Source organism: Anser cygnoides, chromosome 15, assembly GCF_040182565.1.
Source record: "Anser cygnoides isolate HZ-2024a breed goose chromosome 15, Taihu_goose_T2T_genome, whole genome shotgun sequence".
Taxonomy (NCBI): domain Eukaryota; kingdom Metazoa; phylum Chordata; class Aves; order Anseriformes; family Anatidae; genus Anser; species Anser cygnoides.
In genome coordinates, this window is record NC_089887.1 from 11637858 (window position 1) to 11659199 (window position 21342).

The window sequence follows — 21342 nt, forward strand, 5'->3', positions numbered from 1 at the left end:
GCAGAGCAGAGCAAATCTTTATGGCCCGTGGTGTTACGCAGCTGCGAGGGGGAGGGAGAAGCCGGGGCAGCATGGCTCCCACCCCCCTGATCCCCCGAGGCTCCTGCCCGTTCCTGCACCCCCACGCCATTTCACAGCCCCCCCGGGCAGCTCAGACGCCGGCTGTCCTGCCACCCGCAGCGGCCTGCCATCGGTCCCCCGAGGAGACAGTTCTCGTCCGCATGGCAGCACCTGCAATGCAGGGAGGGAGACAAACGGCCTTGCATCGGGCACAACAGCCCCGGTGGCACCCGGGGAGCGCACGGAGCAGGGTGAGCCCAGGCGGTGGGGCCGGCAGCGTGCAGGACGCCCAGGACAGGCACTCACACGAGTACGGGGACACGTAGTGGCTGCCATACTTGGGGGTGCGACGCGTTTTCTCCACAGCGTGCTGGGCAGGGGGCTGGGGGGACTTTGTTCCTTCAGGGCGAGAAGCGGAGACGCCGTTGCAGGGGGGATGTGAGGGCAGCGATGGCAACCGAGCCACCCCAGGCACCCCATCAGGATGTGCTGGCTCGGGCCGGAGCTAAGGTGGTGCCCCAGGACTGCTCCCCTACCTGGGAAGTCCCTGCCCAGGGCGATGTTCCCGTTGGCAGCCTGCGAGCTCAGCCTGCCCTTGTAGATGACCCCGTCGATGCCCAGAATATCCACTTGACCCTAGAGGGAGGAGCAGCCGATGCCATCAGAGGTGCCCGAGGCTGTGCCCACCCTGGCTGGGCTCGGCCGGTTTCCAGCGTGTGGGGGGCATCTGGGGATGGGGGCTCACGTTCTGGCAGGTGAAATCCGCATGGGCTCCGAAGGGACAGGCGGTGGCGAGGGAGCTGGAGGCGGACAGTGGCCTGGTGGGACTCAGGGGGCCCCGGCTGGCCTGGTTGCTCCCCTCGTTCTCCCTGGGAAGGGAGCACTGCTGGTAGCGCTCCTGCCCAGGGCGAGGGGCCCCAGCGGCAGGGGAGGGGACGCGTTGTCACCTCGCAGGCCTCACCTCCCCGGCAGCTGCTGTGCCGTGCGGTTGGTGCCACCGGTGCTGGCTGGACGAGACTGGAGGTGCAGGCTGGCCTTCCGGACCGTCACCAAGTGCCTGTGGATGAGGGCAGGAAGGCAGAGGCGGGCAGCGGTCTCCAGTGCGGGTGCGGCGTGCGGGGGGTCCGACAGGGGGGCTGCACAATACTCACGGCCTTGGGGCCACGGCCAGGGGTCTGTCGCAGGAGATGCACTTCACTGGGTGGAAGCGGTGCCTGCAACACAGGTGGCTGCTGAGTGCCCTGCCACCACGCAGCAACCCCGCAAGGTCCCCAGGGCGGCCAGCACCCCACGGGCAGGGTGGGACAACGAGGATCTGGATGGAGTGGGCAGGGCGGGATGGGACGGGGTTGGAGGTGCAGGGACAGCACGGACCGGGGGCAGAAAGGACAGGGTGGAGGGAGATGGGATGGGACAGGGCGGAATAGGATAGGACGGGGTGTGACGGGACAGGATGGGACCCAGCAGCCCTCACCTCTTGAGGCCGGCGGGACCGCTGGTATCGAAGCAAGGCCCCTGGCAGTGGCACTGCTTGCTGAGCCTCCAAGCCTGCTCCCACTGTGCCTGCAGGGGAGCCAGCACTGCACAGAACCCGTGCAGGGAGGGCAGAGGGGCCCGGTGGGACACCAGGCCCATTTCAGGGGACACTGCTGCCCCTGAGGGATGCTGGGGACACCCTGGGTCATGCCCAGCCCTGGCACAGGGACTCTGGGCATTGGCAGATTGAGGGCTCACCCTCCTGGTGCAGAGGGTAGCAGGGGGAACTGCCCCCTGGCCTGGTGCATGTCTCTGTCACCACCACCCTCCCCAGGTGACACCGCTACCTTGGAGTCCATCTCACTGACGAGCTCCAGGGCTTTATGCCTGGCCTGGCCATGCAGGGACATCCTCTGCAGCAGCTCCTGCATCATCTCGCTCAGCTGGGCCATGGCGCGTTGCAACTCGTCCTGGCTCACTTTGGTCTCCAGCACGGCCTCGTCTGCTTTCTGAGGGGCACAGTGCCAGCCAGCCCCCCGGCCCTGCCTGCCCGTGCTGTGCCTCTTGGGGTTCCCCTACGCACAACGCTCATGCCCTGCTCCAGCAGCGCCTCGTCTGCCTTGCCCTAGTGCCTGCCTAGTGCTCTGGGCTGCCTTGCTCATGGCCGGGTGCTCCACCACCATCGTACGGAGCCCCCGCTCGCGGGCGAAGCCCACTGCCAGGGATTGCCACCACGTGCCTGAGGCCATCCGCCTCCCCCTGCGTCTCCCTCGGAGCCACTGCTCGGCCCCAGCTCTGCTAGGACGGCGAGGCTGCAAAATCCTGGCACGCGGCTTCCAGCCTGGATCGGACACAAACCACGGCATGAGTGGCTCCTCAGCTGAGCCCGGGACCATGCTCACCTGGGTGTCCTCGGTGTCAGCCCACAGCCGCTCTGCAGCCTCTTGGAGTCTCGCACATTGCTCCTGCAGCTGCCCCACCTGGCTCAGCACCTCCCTGCCAAAATCTGGCCCCTAGGGAGGACAAAATGCGGCCCCAGGTAAGGCACACGGCAGGCACCCACACAAGGCAGTGAAGTAGTCTTGCAGATGACACCAGGGCAGTCCTGGCGAGCAGGGTGATGGGCTGCAGACCCCAGGCCACGGGGCAGCAACCCTGAGGTCCGGGCATCTTGGCACCTTCTCTCCTTTGTCCTGCAGGTGCTTTACTTCGCCTTGCACCTTCTCCAGTCGGGTGGCCACATCCTCCAGGGTCCCCAAATCTGTTGAAAACAGACACCAAAGCTTTGCTCCAGGCAGCACTGGCTCCTGCAGGCCATCAGCGCAGCACTGTCCCTAGCCCAGGTGGCTTTATGGCTGGGGAGATGCCCCAGCCCTGCTGTCAGCCCCCAGGCATGGCCCGCACCAGGGCACCCATGGGCAGCAGCCACATCCACAGCATCCGTGCCAGTGTGTCTGGGAGCAAGGCAGACGGACAAGGAGGCTGCAGCAGCTTGGGGACCCAGCCGGGATGGCTGAGTGTGGCACCACCATGCACTGGTCCTGGCAAGAACGCAGTGGAACAACCCAGCACAGTGACCTGACATGGTGGGGACATCAGTGCTCACCACGCTGCTGGAGCTGGTTCTCGTGGCAGCTGATGAAGGTCTCCACGGCCACGTGCCGCTCCGGCAGCCAGCTCTGCTTGCACGGTGCCTCCTGGGCTGGCTCCTGGGGGGCCTCAGGGCTGAGCTCCCGGCTGGAAAGCTGAAATGGAACAGCCCTGAGGTTTTAGGGAAGAAGAGCCCTGCGCTGTGCCAGAGCCGAAGGGACAGCCCCCAGCAAAACAGCCTGGCAGCCGGGAGCGTGCACAAACCTCGCCAGTGGGCACCCTGCAGAGCGAGCACAGCACACCGGCCTGCCAGGGGAAGTTGCCCAGCTCCTGCCGCACCTCTGCCTGTGACCGGAAGAGAAATCAGCCCTGGTGCAGGAGGAGAGCCCTGGGAGCCCCTGGGTTGGGGACAGTGACACCAAACCCTGCCAGAATCCCCGGTGCCATTCTGTCCCCACGCCTGCAGGGCAGTTGCAGGGGCTGGGTGCTGAGTGCCTCCGAGCACCGGTGCCGTGGACACCCACTCCCAGCCCCTCTGCCAGGGCTCTCCCCACTCACCATTTGGCCCAGGATGTTCTGCAGGAGGTTGCTGTGCTTGTCCTGCTGTGCCGCCTGCTCTCGCAGCTCCTCCAGACCAGCCTGATAAACAAGGACATCGGAGGGCCCGGTATCCGCAGGGATTGGGAATGGTGGGGATCAGTATCAGCAGTGATAGGCAGGGATCAGCAGCGCCCAGCCCAGGCCATGGTGGGGCTCTGTGGCTGTGGGCAAGGGGTCTGTCCACAACCCCTGGGCAGAACCCACATCACCCAGTTCCACCATGGGGTGGGAAGGAGCCCGAGACCCAGATCTCGTCCCTGTCACAACCCCTCTGCTGAGAGCCCTCCAGCACCAGCCCAGCTCCATGCACGCACCTTCTGGAAATTGTCCTTCAGGAGCTGCAGCTCTTCCTGGAAGGCCTCGATGGTGGTTTTCAGAGAGCAGCTGGTGGTGAGCATCTCCTGTAGCTTGTCCGTGACCTGAGGAATAGGGAGGGGTTCAGCTGGTGCCACTGGGTCCCTGCAGGCTTGGGGGATGTGGAGAGAAGGGAGGCTGAGCAGCACACAGCACAGCCCCGGGCCTGGAGGTGTTTCTGGGACACAGGGCTCCATCTCAGAGGGGCCACAGTCCCACAGCATCGACCACATCTGGCTGGCCCGCGGCCATGCCCATGGAGCTCCCCTAAACTCAGATGAAAGATGGGGAAGGTGAACATGTGTCCTGGCTCCAGCTGCCTCACCCTGGCGAAGTTCTGCCACCTTTTCCCTTTGCTCTTGGATTATGCTCAAAGCTGAGCTCACAAAATATGAGATGGGACCAGCCTGGGGCTGTCAGGTCTCACAACAGATGAAGAAATGTTGTGTTTACTGCAGGCTGGCCCCACGCTGCCTCGGAGATGTCCGCAGTCCAGCCTGGACACCAGCCCTTCTCCAAGCAGGGCAGGGCACAAAGCTATCACAACTCATCCTTGTGCTGCCACATGCAACTTGAGCGATGGAGACAGCTCTGATGCCGCACACTGTGTTTCCAACATAGGATCCGAACTTTAACAGCCAAATAAATTGAACCTGTGCCGTGGCCACGTCTCCTATGGATGGGATCCTGACCTGCCCATGAGGCAGCACTGCTGTCATCTGCAGTTCAGCCATTCCGTGTCGCAGGGCAGAGACAGGAGACAGGATGCTGTCCCTGCACGCACTGGGGCACCCCAGGCCCCAAGCACAACTGTGGGGACCCTTGTCAGGGCAGGATGGGACCCAGCAGACTCAAATCTCAGAGCTTACTCTGCTGGAGCCCTGGGGACAAGTGTAATGTGGCCAAAACTACCTTTGGCCAGTGCCTGTGTTAAAATACTGCTCCTTGATGAGACCCCCACAGTGTAGCTGGTGGCAGCTGAGCCAGAAACATCTCTACACTTTGCCAGGCTCTCCGGTCTTAGGGCAGCAGAAATCCCCAGGGACAAGTCCCTGCATTGGCAAGGCACCACACGGACACATCCCTGTGTAGGGCAGGACACCGTGTAGGGCAGCATGATGAAGGCATAGGACCGTGCCAGCAGCCCAGCGTGACTGGCACCCCGCTGGAGACGGGCGCCCCGCCGAGGATGGCTCCTGACCTTCGTCATCCCCTCCTCGATCACCTCCATCCTCTCGGTCAGCTGCGCCGTTTGCCACGTGTCGGTGCCTGGCCTGCCTCCGTCCCGCCTGGGGGTCGGCAGCTCCGCGGTGCCCGGGGACCCGCCGGGGCAGCCTGGCTGCCCCTCCGCCTGCAGGAGGGGGGCGCGGGGCCTCCCCCCAGCCCCAGCCCCGGGCTCGAGGAGGCCCCTCTCGTCCTCCGAGACCTGCGTGGAGGCATCCTGCAGGCGCAGGTGCTCCAGGAGGCCGCGCAGGAGGAGGTGGAGGGCGCCGGCGTTGACGCTGCCGCTGTTGGGCGTGCGGAAGGCAACGTCCGCCAGCTCCGCCAGCGTGACCGAGACGCTCATGCTGCCTCCGGCCCCCGGGGCTGCCCGCCCGGGGCTGAGGTCACAGGCCCGTTACCCGGCGATGGCCCCAGGGTTCTGCCCCAGCCCCGGCCCGGCCCGGCCCGTCCCGGCAAGCGACCGGGGACCGCGGGGCTCCCGCTGCGGCCTGGCCGCCGGGCGCGGCTCCCGGCTGAGGCCGGGCGATGGCCCCCGCTCCCCGCCCGCTCCCGCAGCGCCGTGCCCGGCCTGCCCAGCCACGCCAGCCCGCGGCTCCGCGGGCCTCGGCCGGGCCCTGACAGCGCGGCCGGGCCCGCCCCGCCGCCGCCCCGCCCCGCCGCCCGGCAGGTGCCGGCACCGAGCCGCCGGAGCCGGGAGCCGGGAGCCGGGAGCGGTGCGTGCGGGGTCGGCCCGGGGAGCCGGGGGCGCGGAGGGGGGGAGCGGGGCCGGGGGGCCGCAGCCCCCCCCAAGCCCGGCGGGGTGCTGAGGGCTGGGGCACGGGGAGGCTCCGAGCGGGGGGACGCGGGGCGAGCTGGGCGCCGTCTGCCCTTAGGAAGCGGACAGGGGAGACAAGCGGCTAGCTGCTCGGTGCGGGGCCTCGGGCTGCGTGTCCCGGGCACGGGGGGACGCGGGCCGGGAGAGGGGGAGGCAGCCCACCGGCAGCCTGGCAGCGCTCCTTCCCCCGGTCCGCGACGTTGTCCTCAGCGGCCGCCAAATGCCGCAGGGCGCCGGGGAGATGTTACAAAGCTTCGGCTCGGTGCGCTCGGCAGGGCGGGGGTGGGCTGGGACGGAAGGGTCGGCATGTACCGGCGGCCTGGTGCGACGGACACGGGCTGAAATTCAATCGCAGGGAAGGCGAAGTCGTGCGCTGGGGGAGAGAAGGCTTTGCGCTGTAAGGCGAGCGCCCAGCCCGAGGTCGTGCCAGCCTGTGGGGAGGGAGGCCGTGAGCTGCCAGCAGGGCACAGCTGCGAGGGGGCCACTGCGATGGTGCCCAGACGGATCCCCAGAGAGGAGGGAGCCCGGCGTCGGTATAAACGCAGGCGTTTCCAGCCATCCCTGCTCGGCAGAGGAGAGCCGGGGCTGGAGCTGCCCGTTTGGTGATCAGGAATGACGGGCCCATTTTAGAGACCAAACAAGCCCGGTTCCCTTGACAAGCAGGAAGAGATATGGCAACGACGGTGATGATGGGGATGGTATTATCTGTCAGCACGTTGGCAGCGTGAGCCCTGTGAAGGGAGGAGAGCCCTTGCAGCTAATGGGTAACGTTGTGCAAAGGCACATACCTAGCGGGAGGCTTTAACCATCAGAGCAGTGAGTTCTCGGTTCTGCCTCCCAGGGGGACCAGAGAGGCGAAACTGCGGGAGCTGTTGAGGTGGCGTTCGGTTGCTGTATGGGAAGCACAGGGTGTTGCGATTGCTGCTAAAGGGAGGGATGGGGCCTGGGGACCTGGGGAGCGCTCCCCGGCCAGGCCCACGCAGGGAGTGGGAAGGGGCAGGCTGGGATGAGCGCTCTCGTGCTGGCATCCTCCAGATCACCCGCAGGAGTCGTGCTCAAGCTGAAACTTCTCCGAGTACCTGCGAGTGTAGGTGTGTGCCCCTTGGCAGGACTGGAACAGAGACAATCTCCTTGCACCGGGGAGAACCGGTGAGCGTACCAGGGGTTGTCATATTCCAGGTGTCAGGCACAGTGATTTTAACTAGAAATGGTCTAAATTATAAATATAGTTATTTGGATGTAAAATGTGCCAAAAAACACTTTGTGAATATGCAGGCTATCTTCCTATTTGTTCCCTTTCAACCAACATGCTTGAAACAGTGCTTTCTTTTCAGCAGGGGCCTTCTGCTTTCTGGAGTGTTTGATTGGAGGTAGGCAGTCGAGGCCTGGGGGGACTCGAGTGAGTATAGTGAATACTATATGTCCATAATGTTCACTCGTTTTAGGAACTAAACAAACCCAGGTCAGTGGGGAAAGTGTAGGCTGAAAACTTCCAAAGGCTTCTCTGTCTAAAGGTTGCAATGATGGCCACGTGCCCCAGGAAATCCCTGGAAGCATTTGGCAATGTATCTGTTGTCCCTAGGCGTTGTGCGAGGAGGGAATTGCTGCTTGGAGGTAGGGAGGCAACAGCTTTGGGAACTTGTATGAGGCTGTCTGTGTGGCACGGACTGAGGGCAGAAGGGGGGTGAGGCTGTAACAAGGGTGGGATGGTGGAACCACTGCCCCAGGTGTTCCCCTGAGACTGGTGCCAAGCAGAGCGAGCACGCTCAGCCTTCTCTTGCTGCTGTTGTACGGCTGGTGAGGCTCTGGTGGCTGCGTCCACACAGGGCTGCAGTCAGGGAGGTGCTGGGGGTGTGTGTTCGCATGCTGAGTACCGAAAGATCTTGTTACGGATGTATCTGGGACAGTCAACAGAGAGGGAACGTCTCTTCCTGAGCCTCAGCCCTTCCTAAGAAGACGGAAGGCTGTGTGGAGTTTCTTGTTGTGTGCCCTCAACAGGTTCTACGTGGGTCTGTCTGAATTTCAGTTCCTCGGGCACCTGTTCTGACTGGAGCCTGTCTCAGGAGGGAAGGTGTCTCCAGCAGTGCCGTGTTTCAGTTTATGAGCATGTTTTTGAAGCTCACTTTCCTAATCAGCCATGCTTTTCTGCATGTGAAGTCACACAGTGATGCAAAGCATGGTGGCTGCTTTCCTTCGAGATGAAACACGACTGGTGGATGCTCGCTGGGAGTGCAGCTAATGCTCTCCTGCAGCTAAAGGGCGTTCAGCCAGGGGCCAGGCAAGAGCTTGTTCCCAACACCCACACTGTATGTGTTCTGTTGGGTTCTGGGTCCTTGGAGCAGCGTTGTGATCTGCAGAAGTGTTCCCATTGCCGGTATTGCTCACTAACACGGAGAGAGAAGGGCTCCAAGAAACTTTATTATGTAAAAGTTTATCTTTTTTCCTCCTTCAAATTAGAATTTAGAAGATAAACGCTTGCATTTAAAGGATGTGGTTGATGCAGACATCTTCCAGTATGAGTGGTTTTGGAGGGAGATGTGCAGTCTTCTAGTAGCTGCTCAGATCCAAGATCATTTTTTTTGCTCATAGGTAAAGAGAAGAATGAAGTTGGGTCTTCTGCATCTGTCTGTGGTACTGTTGTAAAGCTCTACATTCAATTTCTTGTACTTGCTTTAATCAGGAGATAAAATAGATAGATTTTATCTAGATATAATAATAATAATAGATAGGAGATAAATAATAGATAGGAGATAAAAGATAGATTTCTTAGATTGAAAGAAGATAAGTTTTAAAAATTCTTTGAAATAGCAATTTTTGTAGGGCCTACAGCAGGACCGCGTGTTACTTCTGTTGGTACGGGTATTACCACGGGTATGTACCTGGGCATGTACATGTGCTGCATGTATGGTCAGTGCTGTGGTAGCTTTTCTGCGTTCAGCTTTGCACTAAGCTAAGGGTAAGACTGCTGGCTGCCACGTGAGACTGAGCAGGAAATAGTATTTAAGTAATATGGAGATAAAAATAATCATGAAGACAGCAGGGCTGGGTATACTTTCAAGCTTCTAGGCAGGTGTGCTAACTTCTGAGTAAAACGTCAGACAGCACAGGGATGAGAAGCTGTTCTCCCAGACGGGTGAGTGCAGAGCTGCTGAAAACAGGAAGGACGAGGAGTTGGGAAACACCACTTGGATGCTGATAAGCCTCATGGCCCTTAGCAGCAGTCAGTGATGTTCTAAAAGGAACATTGTAAATTATGCAGCATTCTTCCCTTCTGCCCAGTACAGTAAAAGTGATAGTTTGTATTGGGAACTCCAGTTGTTCTGCAAATCTTTGGAGATCTGGGTTTGTTTGTTTGGTTGTTGTTTTTTTTTTACTTCCAGGACCTGATTTTGCAGCCGTTACAAAGGCAAAGCATTCTAGGCTGAAATGGAGATTTACTCTGCTAAAGATTTCAGCACAAGGCATGGGAGCGTACCCGTTTGCAAACACAGATGTGTTTCTTTTTTATCTCCAGAAAACACGTGACCTGCAGCTCCTGCCTTGGGACGTGGTGTTCACATCGTTGTTTTCCTGCTGTTTCCAGCACTTGCTATCAGCCTCGCGGCTAGGGAGAAGCAACACGATTTTCCTAGGCAGTGTCAGACCTATGGCTGCTATGCAGAGGATGTATCTCCTTGTCTGATCAGAGGGAAGACAATTAACACAGAAGCCGTAGGAAACCACAATCCATTTTCTCAACAGTACAAAGTCTCAGAGGCAGGGGGAGCACAATTTTTATTTCTGGCACAAGACGCGACGGAAGCTCTTGGCTGCTGTTAAGATTTAGCTTTGGGTTCATTCACTCAGAGGCGTCTTGTGGCTGCAGTCCGAAAGGGGTTGTGTTTGCACCAGTGAAAAAAGGCTGCTGGGGAGCCCAGCGAGCACAGCAGGCCTGCGCTGGTCGCAGCCCCGGGCGGAGGATGGAGGCGGGAGGGGAACTGCTTCACGTGCACCGCTCCTGCGTGAGGCCCTGCTTCAGTGCAGCTGTGTCTGATCTGAGCTCCCTTAGCAGGCTTGAATTTCACGTGAACAAATACAAGCGATAGCCCCAAAAGATGGCAATGCAATTAGCATCTTAGGACTTGTGAGTAACAGCTGTGAGCTGTGCGTATTGAACTTTGTAGCTCTCAAACCTGAGCTGATCAGAGGACAAAGGTATGAGCTGGGGCTTTACATGCGATTTAAGTAATACATGTCTCTGTCACCTATTGTGATTAGCAAAGGAGCTTTGTATTAGTAGCAGTTGTTTCTTTTACCTGTTTTACATACAAGAAAATGGAATAATATCCAGTTCGCTTATAGATTAAGAGAATTTAAGATTATAAAAGGAAGGATTCATGCTGAGATGGTGGTCCCTCTGTCCGGAACCAGACGTTCCCAACTGAGGGTGTCCCCAAGCCTTCTTTGATACCTAGTCTCTGCATTTAGAAAGGAAATCTTCTGTGCCTTGTCCTAACAGGCTGGCTACCTATTAGCACTTTTTGGAAAAGGTGTTTTTGGAAGGAATGTGTCTAGCTTCCACTGCTGTGGAGAGGTAAGTTAGGGTGTCTGAGCTCCCCCCATGGTTTATACCGGCTCTCAGAAAATAAAAAAAAAACTACTCTCAGACCAAAAGGACTTTGCAGCCTGGGACCCTGCAATGCCTGCGTCTTCCCGCTGGGATCTGCGCGGAGGCTTTGCTCTCCCTGGCTGTTGGCTGCGTGTGCAGACACAACGCACCCTCACAACGTTCCTCACCCGGCGCTTGTGGGCGCCGACATCCCCACGAGGTACCTGCTGCCTGCAAACTCCTGTTCCAGAGGAAGCCCTGACCGACGTCCTTCAGCGACCGAGTCTTTCACCAGGACGAGGTGCGGGGGCTGAGGGGCAGCTACACGTGGGCGCGGGTTGTGTGCGGGACCCTGGGGCAGCCGGCGCGGCAGGGAGGGCTCGGCGCCTCCCCGCTTCTCACCCTGCTTCTCTGAGCCTCAGAGCGCAAAGTAGGGCAGGCCGGAGGCTTCTTTTCCCAATCCGTGTGTTTGAGGCAGAGTTATTTAGTTGAAAAGATACAGCCCCCTCCGTGGTTTGGGAGGAGTAGCTGAGCAGTTGTGTTAAAAATAAGCCCTTATTGCTCAGAAATCCCTCGTGTGTCCTCCCAGAGCCCCACAGCTGGAGAGTAGGTATAATCTTTTAGATTATAGGTGAGTGAATAAGATTGCTGTTCCAGGGAGAATTATTGTAAAACTGGTACAAATTAGGTCACAGGACAAAGTTTGTCACGTGGAAAAAAGAGGCTTCACCGTAGCCAGGCCTTGCTGGGGGCTGGCCATGCCGGAGTCTGCGGAGCGGTGTCGCAGGAGGCCCGTCCTGCTCCGCTCTGCCTCCAGCCCTCCCCGGCCCTCGGCTAACGGCAGCCCTCACCTGGACGGCAGTTCCCTGCTGGGAGTTGTTCGTCCAGCCTGTAAGTCTGCTTCGTGCGATGGTCGCAGGGTGCCGGTGCTGCGAGGGCACCGCCAGCCTTGCCTGGCTCAGCCAGGGCTAAATTCGCCTCCCAGGAGCAGAGGGAGGGCGGCTGCTTCTTACGGCAGTACCGTGCGCTTGCAGGGCTTTCGAAAGCCAGGGTTGGTTGATACGTTAATCGATACAGGGTCGACTCGTTCACATTGCCAAGACCCAGGACAGCCGCTGTCCGTGTTTTCTCTCCTTCCCTTTTGGGTTGATTTTTTTTTTGGTTTGGTTTGGTTTGTTGTTTTTTCAAATGGCCATGACTCAGCCCTTCCCTGCTGCTCTCCGAGTTTCCTGGTTTCTGAATAGGCTATTCTTGGGACAGTAGTTCCTGGCTGATAGCAACAAGGGGAGTGTTGTTTGTGTTAGTTTATTTATTTATTTATTTATTTCTCCTCTGGCCTGTCTTTAAGCCTTGCTTGCCTCTGATCTTTTCCTTCTCCCCGAATTACAGAATCGTCCTAAAATTGCTGGATGCCACCTGGGGTATGTTCTTGCCCCTGTACCAAAGCAGTGCAGAATCAGGCTGCTCCAGGCCGAGCACCTTGCACAGCTCTAGCTTTACTCTAGTGGCAGGGTGATGGCGACACTTCTAAGAGCACGGAGAGTTATCCTGTTACAGCTACGCCTGTTGTAATGCTTTAAAGCCCCCTGTTTTATCCCAGGGGGAGGTGCTGGGCTCTCCAGTGATCTGCCTTTCGAAGGTGAGAGTCACTTCTTAACGCTGTGTCCGTACAGCACAGGTAACACGGTGACAAGTAAAGGGAAAATACGAACTGGGATTTAAAAACAAGGAAAAGAAGCTTTCTGATTACTTAATTAGTTATTGCCCTCCCCCCATGAATTGCAGAGGCTGGAAACCTGGAGCACGCTCTGGGATTCCCTTTGAAATGTTTCACGATGCAGTTACACAGCTTCTTGCCACAGAGAATTTTGTATTTCTTCTGAAGTTTGTTACTCTGCAGTGGGGGCTGTGGAAAGTCACCTTCCAGGGCGGGCAGTGCTCCCAGCCCAGGCGGCACAGCCGCTGGTCTTGCTACGCAGCTGGGTGGCTGGAAGCGAATGCGGTGCCTAATATTAAGCAATATTTGCTGGCTTGCAACGCGCTCTCTGTCAAGACAGTTATACACGAGGGGGGAGTAGCCAGAGCTGTTGTATATTTTGCCTAGAAAATACAGTTGGCTTTTAAAAACAACAGAGGCGCTCTGTTTTCTCAGTCTGTGGTTACCAAGATAAATTTCTTAGACAAAAGTACCAGAGAACTGAAAACACAAGGGCAGTGTTCTTCTTTAGCACCCCTCCACGTTTTTGGATATGCTGTATTGTTGTTAAGCCAACCAAGATAAAAGCGTTTCTGTGCAAGGAGGCTTTGAGAACATTCACTGCCGGATTAAATTAGCCTTTCTGAGAATAAATTAGTAGTTGGGACGTAGACAGCCCCACTCACTGCAGCTGTAAATTCCACTCGTGCTAGGACCCACTGCGGATGACTTAAATGGTAGGTGTGAACGCTGTGTTTGGGGCACTGCTGTTAACTTGGGATTGGGTTTCTACTCAGTTGTGAGTGCAAACCAGTCCACTGAATTTTTATTTATTTATTCATTTGTAAATAAATAAACTTATGTCTATCCTGTGGGCATCTTAGCGTTATGCACTTGAATTTCCACCTGTCTCATCTGCTGTGAGAGCACTGACCCAGCCTTGGGACTCCTTTGCTCCTGGGACTGTTTGAAACCCTCTGATCAGCAACGCTTGAAGCCTAAAAGTAACGCGCTGCAGTAATGACTTGACAGAGAGGCAGAGAAAAAGGGTTTAGAAACGCTTAGAAGAGGGACTCGAGGAAGTGTGCTGCTGAGTATTAGAGACGCCTTGGAATCAGTCGAAATACCTAGATTTTCAGCGCAAGGCCTTCTGCTTTCTTTGTCTGCTCTTCTGGGGTTGGTGTGGCTCTTGTCCCACGCGTGCCAAAACTGGGCCGGCGCCTGGAGCCGTGTCCTGGAGAGGCACGAGGACATCGACTCTCTTCCTCACCCTTGTTTTCCAAGGGGACACAGCCCTGCGCGCCCGCTTGCAGATCTCGCTGAATGTGGCTAGCTGGTTTGTGTCTTGGCCCATGTTCCTCTCAGATCTGCCTGCGTTTAAGCGAGGCGGGCTCACCATGGGGCTCCGCGTGCCCTCGCCATCTCCCCTGCTAGGGCTGCCCTGCGGCGCCTCCGAGCAAGCAGCAGCGGCGAGCAGGGCTGCGGGGAGCAGCTTTTGGCAGGGCCGGAGGCACAGATGTGCAGCAACTCGCTGCGTGCCGTGGTTCGGCAGAGAGCGGAGTTTGGGGTAAGGGGTTATGAGGGAGCTGGCAAGAACTTGGTGCTGCAAACTGAAACCAAAGGCACGGATACTTAGGAGCAGGAATGACTTCTCTGGACTGGGAGCTCAGCGCGGTCTGGCTGGAAGCAGAGGGAGAGACGGGACCCCAGGAGCTGTGCTGGACTCGGGGCGCATCCCCGTGTGCGTGGTCCTTCTTGGTGGCAGGACTCAGAAGAGAGTTTGTGTCTTACGTTGCAGCTGGGGTGAACCCCAAACCCTGCTTATTTGTCGTGGTCTTAAGTAAAATTGGATGGCATAGAGCATTTCTCACGAGTCCTCAGAAAAAAATGCAAGGTGACACTGTACCTGTTAGATTGAGATGTCAGCAGCTTCTCTGGTGCCAAGGCAGGGGTATTTGTGGGGAGAGCAAATGCTAATGTTTTTGGAGGCTGGAGTCGGCCCTATAGCAAGCTGGTGCTGTGCCTTGGCTAAGAAAACATCAGTACTTTGACGTATGTTTTGTACATCTCTTGGAAGGGAAATGGATCTGGAATCACCATCGATGTATTCAGAATTATTTCATTGTGTTGCAGAATCTGCAAGGGAATTCTGAATAGGCTCTCGGGCACTGATTAATTCTGAAACTGAAAAGCGGCTACATCTCCACAGAAGTGCTGATCCTGTATGACTTTAATTTCCTCCTCCCTTGGAGCTCGGTGTGTTATTTGATGGAAGTCACACATCTAATCAGCTTGATTCAGCAATGATGTAGCTGTATTATTTGACTTTCTCTCAAAAAATTCTATAGAATGAGGGAGTAATGAACAAATAGTGTGGATAAAGGAATAAAATGTTTTTAATATAGTGCTGGGAAAGGGATCTATAGAAGGCTGGGTTGTACTGTGAGAAGCAGTGGGTAATCACCCTGTATTCATCGTCTCTGTGAGAGGACTAGGAGGCAGGCGCAGAAATGGGCAGGCAGCAGACTATAGCAACTTCCTCGTGACTGTAACACTTCTTTTTCATGGGGGTAACTGAAGAGCAGAGCTTGCCACTGCCGTGTGTGGCCGAGCTCAGCGAACCGGTGGGCTATGAGGAAATCAGGGTGGTCCCCGGAGAAACTCCAGGCTGCCTGATGCTCTGGGAGCGGAAGGGGGGGCAGAGGGCTCGTGCTGCCTTTGCTTGCTTCCTGACTCGTTTTTAAGCATCTGTTACAGGCTGCCGTCAGGGACAAGATACAGAGCTGTGGTTGCTGGTAATGCAAGGAACTGTGGGGCTGCTGCCCCGTCGTCTCTGGGATTTATACTTGCCTTTAAGCTGCTTGAGTGGTTTAAACAAAAGAACAACTAATATTGTGGCACAGTTAAGCTTGGTGCAGTGTTAAAACACTGTAGAATTGGAGTAATCTTGGTTTTATTTGCTCTAGGTTATTGCAGGTTGCGTTATTAACGTACACTAGATAACAAATGGAAGATGTAACACGGTGTTTTTCCACTCAGGGTAAAGATTAGGTAGATGCCCTGGACGCTGGACGACAGCCAGTGATCTCGCTGGGTACTTTCTCATGGGTGTTACCACGCGTGTGTTTGGGCTGTTCGTCACCCGCATTGAAAGTCTCACGGAAAAGCTCTGGTTCTCCAGAGATCTGGCTTGCGGCACCCCCCGTTTCTCATCAGAGTCTTTTGGGAGCAGATTGCTAAGGTGCAGAGGAACACAGGTTTGTCTTTCACATTTCTTTTAATTCACATCTTGTCACCCATGCGAACACCTGGCCTGTTGTAGTCCGTCCTCTCTGGAGACCAGGTCACCAGCTGGAAATGTCTGACACAGAGCGCAGCACCTCTCGAGGGGCAGGTGTTTGCTTCCTAGCGGCCAGTGCCAGCCTGCAGGGCAGCCTCTGCTCGCTGCGTGGGCAGAAAGCTGTTTTGCAGGGGAGGAGTACAGCTGCCCAGGCCCTCCCTGGTGCCCCTACCTGCGTGAGGGCTGGGGCTCAGTGTCATGGTCTGGGACGGCAGCCTTTCCGTGCCGTTAGCTCCCTTGCAGCCCCTCTTGGCTCTTGTCACATGCCGCTGCCGGCGCGGTGAGCTCTGCAGAAGTGTGACGCTTGCTGCAGCTGTGTGCTGCAGCTTGGGAACCTGCAGCAGAGAGCAAGCAGCTGCCCCAGTTTGTTCTTTTCATTTTGGATAGTTTTGCTTTAAATGCTCGGGTTAACCAGGTCCTGGCAATGCTGTTTCTGCAGCCAACAAGCGCTTGGTCAGCCCATCTGGAGGCGAATAGCACTGGAGAGAGTCCCAGAGGCGGCAGCAGGTCCTTGCAAGCCCTCCTCCCGCATGTAACCCTTTGGGGGTGTTGCGGATAAACCATCCTTGTCTTAAGCAGGGGGATTTTTTCTCTGCTTTTGCTGAAATCCATACAGAGGAGCTGCATGAAGCTGTAATGTGAATTTCTGGCTGAGAACAGCTGTGCCTGGACTGCATCAGGGAGGTTATCTGATTGTGCTTTGGATATAATACCCTGAGAAATCTTGCTTCGGCCACAGCACCTGGCTTCCAGCGAGGATCCTGCTCGCGGCTGATTTTCCTGCTGGGTTATGGTGGCACGAAGAAGGTCAAACGGCATGTCCCGGGTCCCAAGGTAAAATGACTGCAGTGGGGATGCTCCTCCAGAGCCCGGCGTGCTGCGCAGCAGCTTCAGCTGTCTGACACAGCCGGAGCGCTGAGGTGAATAACGTTCTCCTCCAGCAGTCCTTGTTCTGAAGGACTGCCTCTGACCTCCATCTCTGCGCCGAAGGAAGAGCCTGACCCTCCTGGAAGGAGCAGTTTTCTGCAGCTGAAGTCTGACTGCAGAAGCATGGGACAAAACCGCCTGGCTGCTCCTGCACGGCGGATTTCCACTCCCTGGCAGGGATGCTGAGGGCGCGTGGCTTGTGCGTGGGGAAACACAGCTGAGTCGCTCGGAGAAAGAGCCAACCTTTCCACTGGTCCTTACGCTGGGCTCCCATCCGCGCCGTGCACGCCTGTGTTGTGTAGGCATGCGCCCTCTTGCTGTGTGCCCAGGACCAGGATGCTGAGCTCGTGAGGTGCCGCTGGGGTGACCGGCGGGGTATAGCAGGGGTACGTGCTGCTTGGTCCAGTACCAGTGCGTGCCCTCCCTGCAGGAGGCTGCAGCACCGTCCGGTGTTATTCCTTCCCTCCTGGCCCCGGGGAGACGATACAAAGGCTGCAGGCAGCAAACGCGCATGGGAAGAGGCAAGGCTGAGGGGGAAGTTTGGCTTGCTGACACAGAAAACATCCTTTTTTGCTCCGCGTAAAAGGCAGGCAGAAGGAAGCACCAGTACTGCTTTCGCGGCGGGGATTTCTGCTGTCTTTCCTCTCGAGGTAAGCGCTGCCGGCTGCGGGGCGCGCGCGGCGCCCTGAGGAGCGGTGGGAGTTGAGCCACGTCCCTGCGAGCTGCGCGTGAGCAGGCGTGCGGGCATGCGCGTGGCGCGGGCAGCGCCCGTGGCTTGCTCTGTGGCACAGGTGTGACAGCGAGCGTGCCGCAGGGGGGGTCCGGGCTGGCCTTTGGGGGTGCCGCTCACAAACGTCGGTGTGCTTGCTGCCAGCAGGTGCGGCTCTGTCCACCTCCGAGCTGGCAGTGCTCCCTTCAGTCTCTGCTCGCGCCCCTAAAGCCCTTTTAAAGGGTAACAGGCTTTCAGTCAAACGGCATTTTGCTAACATCTGACCTGCCTTTTGTGCTCGTACCTAGCAGATTTAACTTCCTTCCTGTTCTCAGTATTTCTCTCCTTTAAGCCCCGAATCAGCAGGTAAATATTTTTTGGCCGAGTGTTCTGGCAGCAGAACCCCTTCAAACCAGGCTGAGCCGAGGCAGGGATCCTGCCTGAGGGAGGTGAGGACCGTGCTGGAAGCCGAGCCGAGCCCCAGCTGCGTCTGCGTGTGTCGTTGTCAGTATTTGATTTCAGCAAGGCCTTGGCGTTACACTCTGAAAAGACTTTCAGACCCATTTCTGAAGCAGAAAAAAGCCTGTGGCACGTGGTTAGCTTCCCCGGGGCCAGGAAGATGAGGTGGTATTGGCCACGATGCTGTTCCTTTTTTAAAAGGAGCGAGGCTGGCCTTGGTGAGGGAGCCCAGTTTTTTTCAGAGCTCTTGACTTTGTTTTTGAAGATGTATCTACAAAGCCTGGAAGCTGAAGTTTGTGTCTGATTGATCTACAGTGAAGCTGGAAGTGGTTGCATCCTTTTCTCTAATTTATACATTTAATCGTAGCATGTTTTTTCCTCTTAAAAATATTGGACGTGGTTTTTCATGGAGGAAGAGCTCCATAAATGTGCACTGGCAGCTTTTGAAGTGCCAGCATCACTGAACGTGGTTGAGTACCAGCAAATGCTGCTTCCCGGCTCGGTGGCTGGAGCCACTGCTCCGGTAGGCAAAGCAAAGCTGAATCACCATGGTCTCCAGTCACCAAATGCAGGAGGAGCAAGGACAGCGCAGAGCGTGCTTCTGCTCACGGGGTGGTGCTCGGAAGCAGATCTGAGCTGCTCTGTGAGGCCGGCTCAGAGCTGTGCGGGGCCGGCGCTGCATCAGGACTCGCACGTGAGTTACTCGCCGGCGACCTGGTGCTTCCCCCCAGGTTTGTCTCACCCTTGGCGATTCAGGCCGGGAGGAGGCAGCCAGAAGCACACAGGGCTGCTGCCTGGGCAGAGCACGGCGTTAACAGACTGAGCCTTTGCCTCTCCAAGCAGCGCAGAAATCAGCCGTAGCTGCCTTCTTCGTGGCGTTACCTGTTGAGCCCGTGGAGCTGGTGGGTGTGCTTTCGTGGCACGTTACCGTACATTTGGCTGGGACCTGCTCTGGCGGCGCAGCTTCACCTCTTCCCTGCTTCCATCCCTAAGCAGCTGGGAGAGCTTTGTGGTACCAGTTTGGGCCGCATCAGTAATGGGGCCTGTGAGCAGTGCTCTGGGGAATCAGTCCCTGGTTAGCGAGAAATCTGGGGCCTGGTTTGTTGAGCACGGGGAGGAGGCAGATTCGGGAGCCTTGTGCTTACAGGTGCGAGGCTGCACGCTGCCCACGGCTCTCTGGTTGCGTTCCCTGCTCTAGGGACGCCTCTGACAGCCCTCTCGCTGTCTGGGAGGTGTCCAGAGACCTGCCACAGCTCAGTTCCTCTTCATGCCCCAGAGCTGCCTGATGGGGGGCCCTGGGCAGGTCAGGGAGCGCAGAGCAGCCGCGGAGAGGTTGTGTGGGTTGAGGCTGCGGCCGGCGTGGGCCAGGCCCTTTGCCCGTGGGGTTGCGAGGGAGTTGTGCTCTCCTGCTCGTGTCTGCTGCCGCTGTGCCCTGGCAGGGGAGAGGGACAGGGCTACTGGCAGCAGTGGGAATGCAATCTGCTCTCACCTCTTTCCTTTAGCTAAGCCACATCTCCAGCCTAGCCTGCTCACGGGCATCTACATAGCTGCTGTTTGGTCCTCACGTCCGTGCTGAATGCAAGCCTCCCGTACCGGCCCCAGGCTCTGAGGCAGGAGCAGAGGAGCAGGAGTGACCCGGTGCAGCCCCACGGCAGCGCCGCAGGGCGGACGGAGCTCGCTGGAGCAGCTTGGCCAGCCACAGCTCGCTGCCCCGACTGTGCTGCAGCAGGCAGCTTGCTCCAGGGAGCGTGCCAGCGCAGGAGGTGCTCGCTGCTGCCACAGCTGAGCATGGCTTTGGGTCGCCGCAGTGGCCGTTCGAGACGTGAGGGACACAATGGGCTTGCACTGGAAACACAGCCCAGAAATACCCTGCGAGCGCTCGGTGTGCTCAGCCTAGCAAAACAACGTCTGAGTCATGATATGATGGCTGCTCGCAGAGAGCAGGGAGCGAAGGAAAGCTGCTCAGGCTGAAGAACAGATGGGTGTAATCTGGCTACAAATAAACCCGGGCTAGAAACTGTAAGGTTTTCATCCCACTGCTTTGATGGATAGCTTTTTTTTTCCTACCTCTCAGAGCAGCAGGGGTTGGAGTGGGCTTCCCGCAGGAACAGCAGGAGCAGCGTGACCAACGCTTCGCTGGCAGTTTTGGTGGTGTCCCCAGAGAGGGAAGGAGGGGTGGGCTGATCCAGCTGACCCAGCGGGTCCCGCTGCCCTCTGATCCTGGCTCCGCTCGGCTGGATGTGCCGCCAGCCCACGCCTGCCCTTTGCTTGTCTTTACCAGGAGCTGTGTTCCCAGTGATCGCGCGGTGGCCTGATCTTCTGTAGGTAGGTTAAAGCAGAGGAGCCAGTAAAAGCTGTACTCTGTTCTTCCAGTTTAGAAGAACTAACCTGCATTTCCTAGCCAGAAATATAATCTCTTCTGTCCACCCCCATCCTTTTGCTGGTAACCAGCTCCTGTTGAGTCTTATGATCATGAGACGGGGCCTTGCTCCCAAGGGACCTGCACCAGACATTCGTGATTCCATCAGATCTTAAGCTTAAGTCCTGGTAAACTTAGGTTAAATAATTTGTAATTTTTATTTCCCCTGGGTGTTCAGCTGATTTATGAATGTGGTTATTCCAGTAAGCTCTAGTGCGGATGCAGTGTGTGGGGGAATGGTTATTCCCACGTGAGAAGAGCTAATTCGGTCTAGGCTGCTTTCATGGCACAGCTGGCACTGGTGTTGCAGCTGTAATAAACCGGCGTGGTTAAAGTGGGGCAGCTTTGTGGTCCTCACCACTCCCCTACACCCCACTGAGAGCAGGTTGGTTTCAGGGAGCTCAGCCTTTGATCTGTTCCTGCAGAGGCATTCACACACTGAAGGCTGCCGGGGCAGGACAGGTCAGGGAGCGTGTAATCCTTCGCCGACGTGGCCCAGCGCGCTGTGCAGGTGCGGTCACGCTCATCCCAACGGCGGGCTGCAGACCCAGGGCAGGGGGAAGGGTGCACCAGGCTGTGAGCCGCCACCAGCTCCAAGTCCGGCCCTCTGCGGTGGTGCCACGGGCAGAGGAAGTTTTCTCTTCTGCAAGGCAGCTTGATCTGCAGAGCAGAGGGAGCAAAGTAAGTCAGCTTCACCGAAAGCTAGTGGCTGAAACCAGAAATGGCCTCCAGCAAGAGTCCTTTTTACATGATTCTGGAGATCATGCAAGGTTCTGCCACGGTTTCGATGGGCTCTTTCGCAGCTGGATCTTCCCAGCTCACTCGTTAACCTGCTTCAGCACAAGGCGCTCTCCCGGCAGGGCACGTGCCGGGTGCTGCTCAGGGAAGCACGGCTGCTTTGCAGGGATGCTGCTCCGGAGAGCAGGGCTCCTTGCACCACTGCCGTGGGCGCACAAGGGGAGGGTCTGTGCGCTTGCTTCTGGCCCCACTGCTTTTGAGAGGGGGCAAGGGTCTGTGCCAGCGCTGCGAGTGATGCTCTCAGCGCTGACCTGGCGCAGAGGGGAGCCCTCGCCCTCCAGCCCCACA

The 21342-nt window shown here is 57.4% G+C and overlaps 2 protein-coding genes across 11 annotated transcripts in view; one reads left to right on the forward strand and one right to left on the reverse strand.

Annotated features, from left to right (window-relative positions):
• Positions 1 to 6860, reverse strand: C15H16orf96 (chromosome 15 C16orf96 homolog). Of its 5 annotated transcripts, none has more exons than XM_066977619.1 (15): positions 6431 to 6860; positions 4041 to 4145; positions 3685 to 3765; positions 3391 to 3471; positions 3143 to 3281; positions 2715 to 2800; positions 2439 to 2549; positions 1884 to 2045; positions 1535 to 1623; positions 1212 to 1274; positions 1022 to 1117; positions 806 to 929; positions 597 to 696; positions 367 to 459; positions 1 to 231 (listed from the first exon to the last, which is right to left on the reverse strand). In XM_066977619.1, exons 2-15 carry the CDS (start codon positions 4122 to 4124, stop codon positions 152 to 154), a joined length of 1389 nt encoding a protein of 462 aa, XP_066833720.1. In that variant the 5' UTR covers positions 4125 to 4145; positions 6431 to 6860; the 3' UTR covers positions 1 to 151. The 5 variants fall into 5 exon arrangements, with proteins under 5 accessions (XP_066833720.1, XP_047922604.2, XP_047922608.2 ...); XM_048066647.2 differs by lacking the exon at positions 6431 to 6860 and adding an exon at positions 5282 to 5779 and having other exon boundaries at positions 2715 to 2797; XM_048066651.2 differs by lacking the exon at positions 6431 to 6860 and adding an exon at positions 5282 to 5779 and having other exon boundaries at positions 806 to 860.
• Positions 5881 to 21342, forward strand: part of CDIP1 (cell death inducing p53 target 1) — a 22160-nt gene continuing 6698 nt past the window's right edge. For 2 of the 6 annotated variants that reach the window (XM_048061144.2, XM_066977625.1), the window contains exon 1: positions 5881 to 6017. The gene's annotated coding sequence lies outside the window, so the exon portion shown is untranslated. Of the gene's footprint in view, positions 6018 to 6928; positions 7268 to 9651; positions 11008 to 15465; positions 15660 to 16602; positions 17320 to 21342 lie in introns of those variants that run through there. The other 4 variants (XM_013176869.3, XM_066977622.1, XM_048061150.2 and 1 more) reach the window with 4 other exon arrangements.

Coding starts and splice junctions, on each gene's coding strand:
- C15H16orf96 (XM_048066645.2), bottom strand. CDS start 5,647: ATGAGCGTCTCGGTCACGCTGGCGGAGCTGGCGGACGTTGCCTTCCGC. Junction 3,472..3,684: donor AGAACATCCTGGGCCAAATG/GTGAGTGGGGAG, acceptor TTCCGGTCACAG/GCAGAGGTGCGGCAGGAGCT. Junction 1,275..1,534: donor GGTCCCGCCGGCCTCAAGAG/GTGAGGGCTGCT, acceptor CCTGTGTTGCAG/GCACCGCTTCCACCCAGTGA.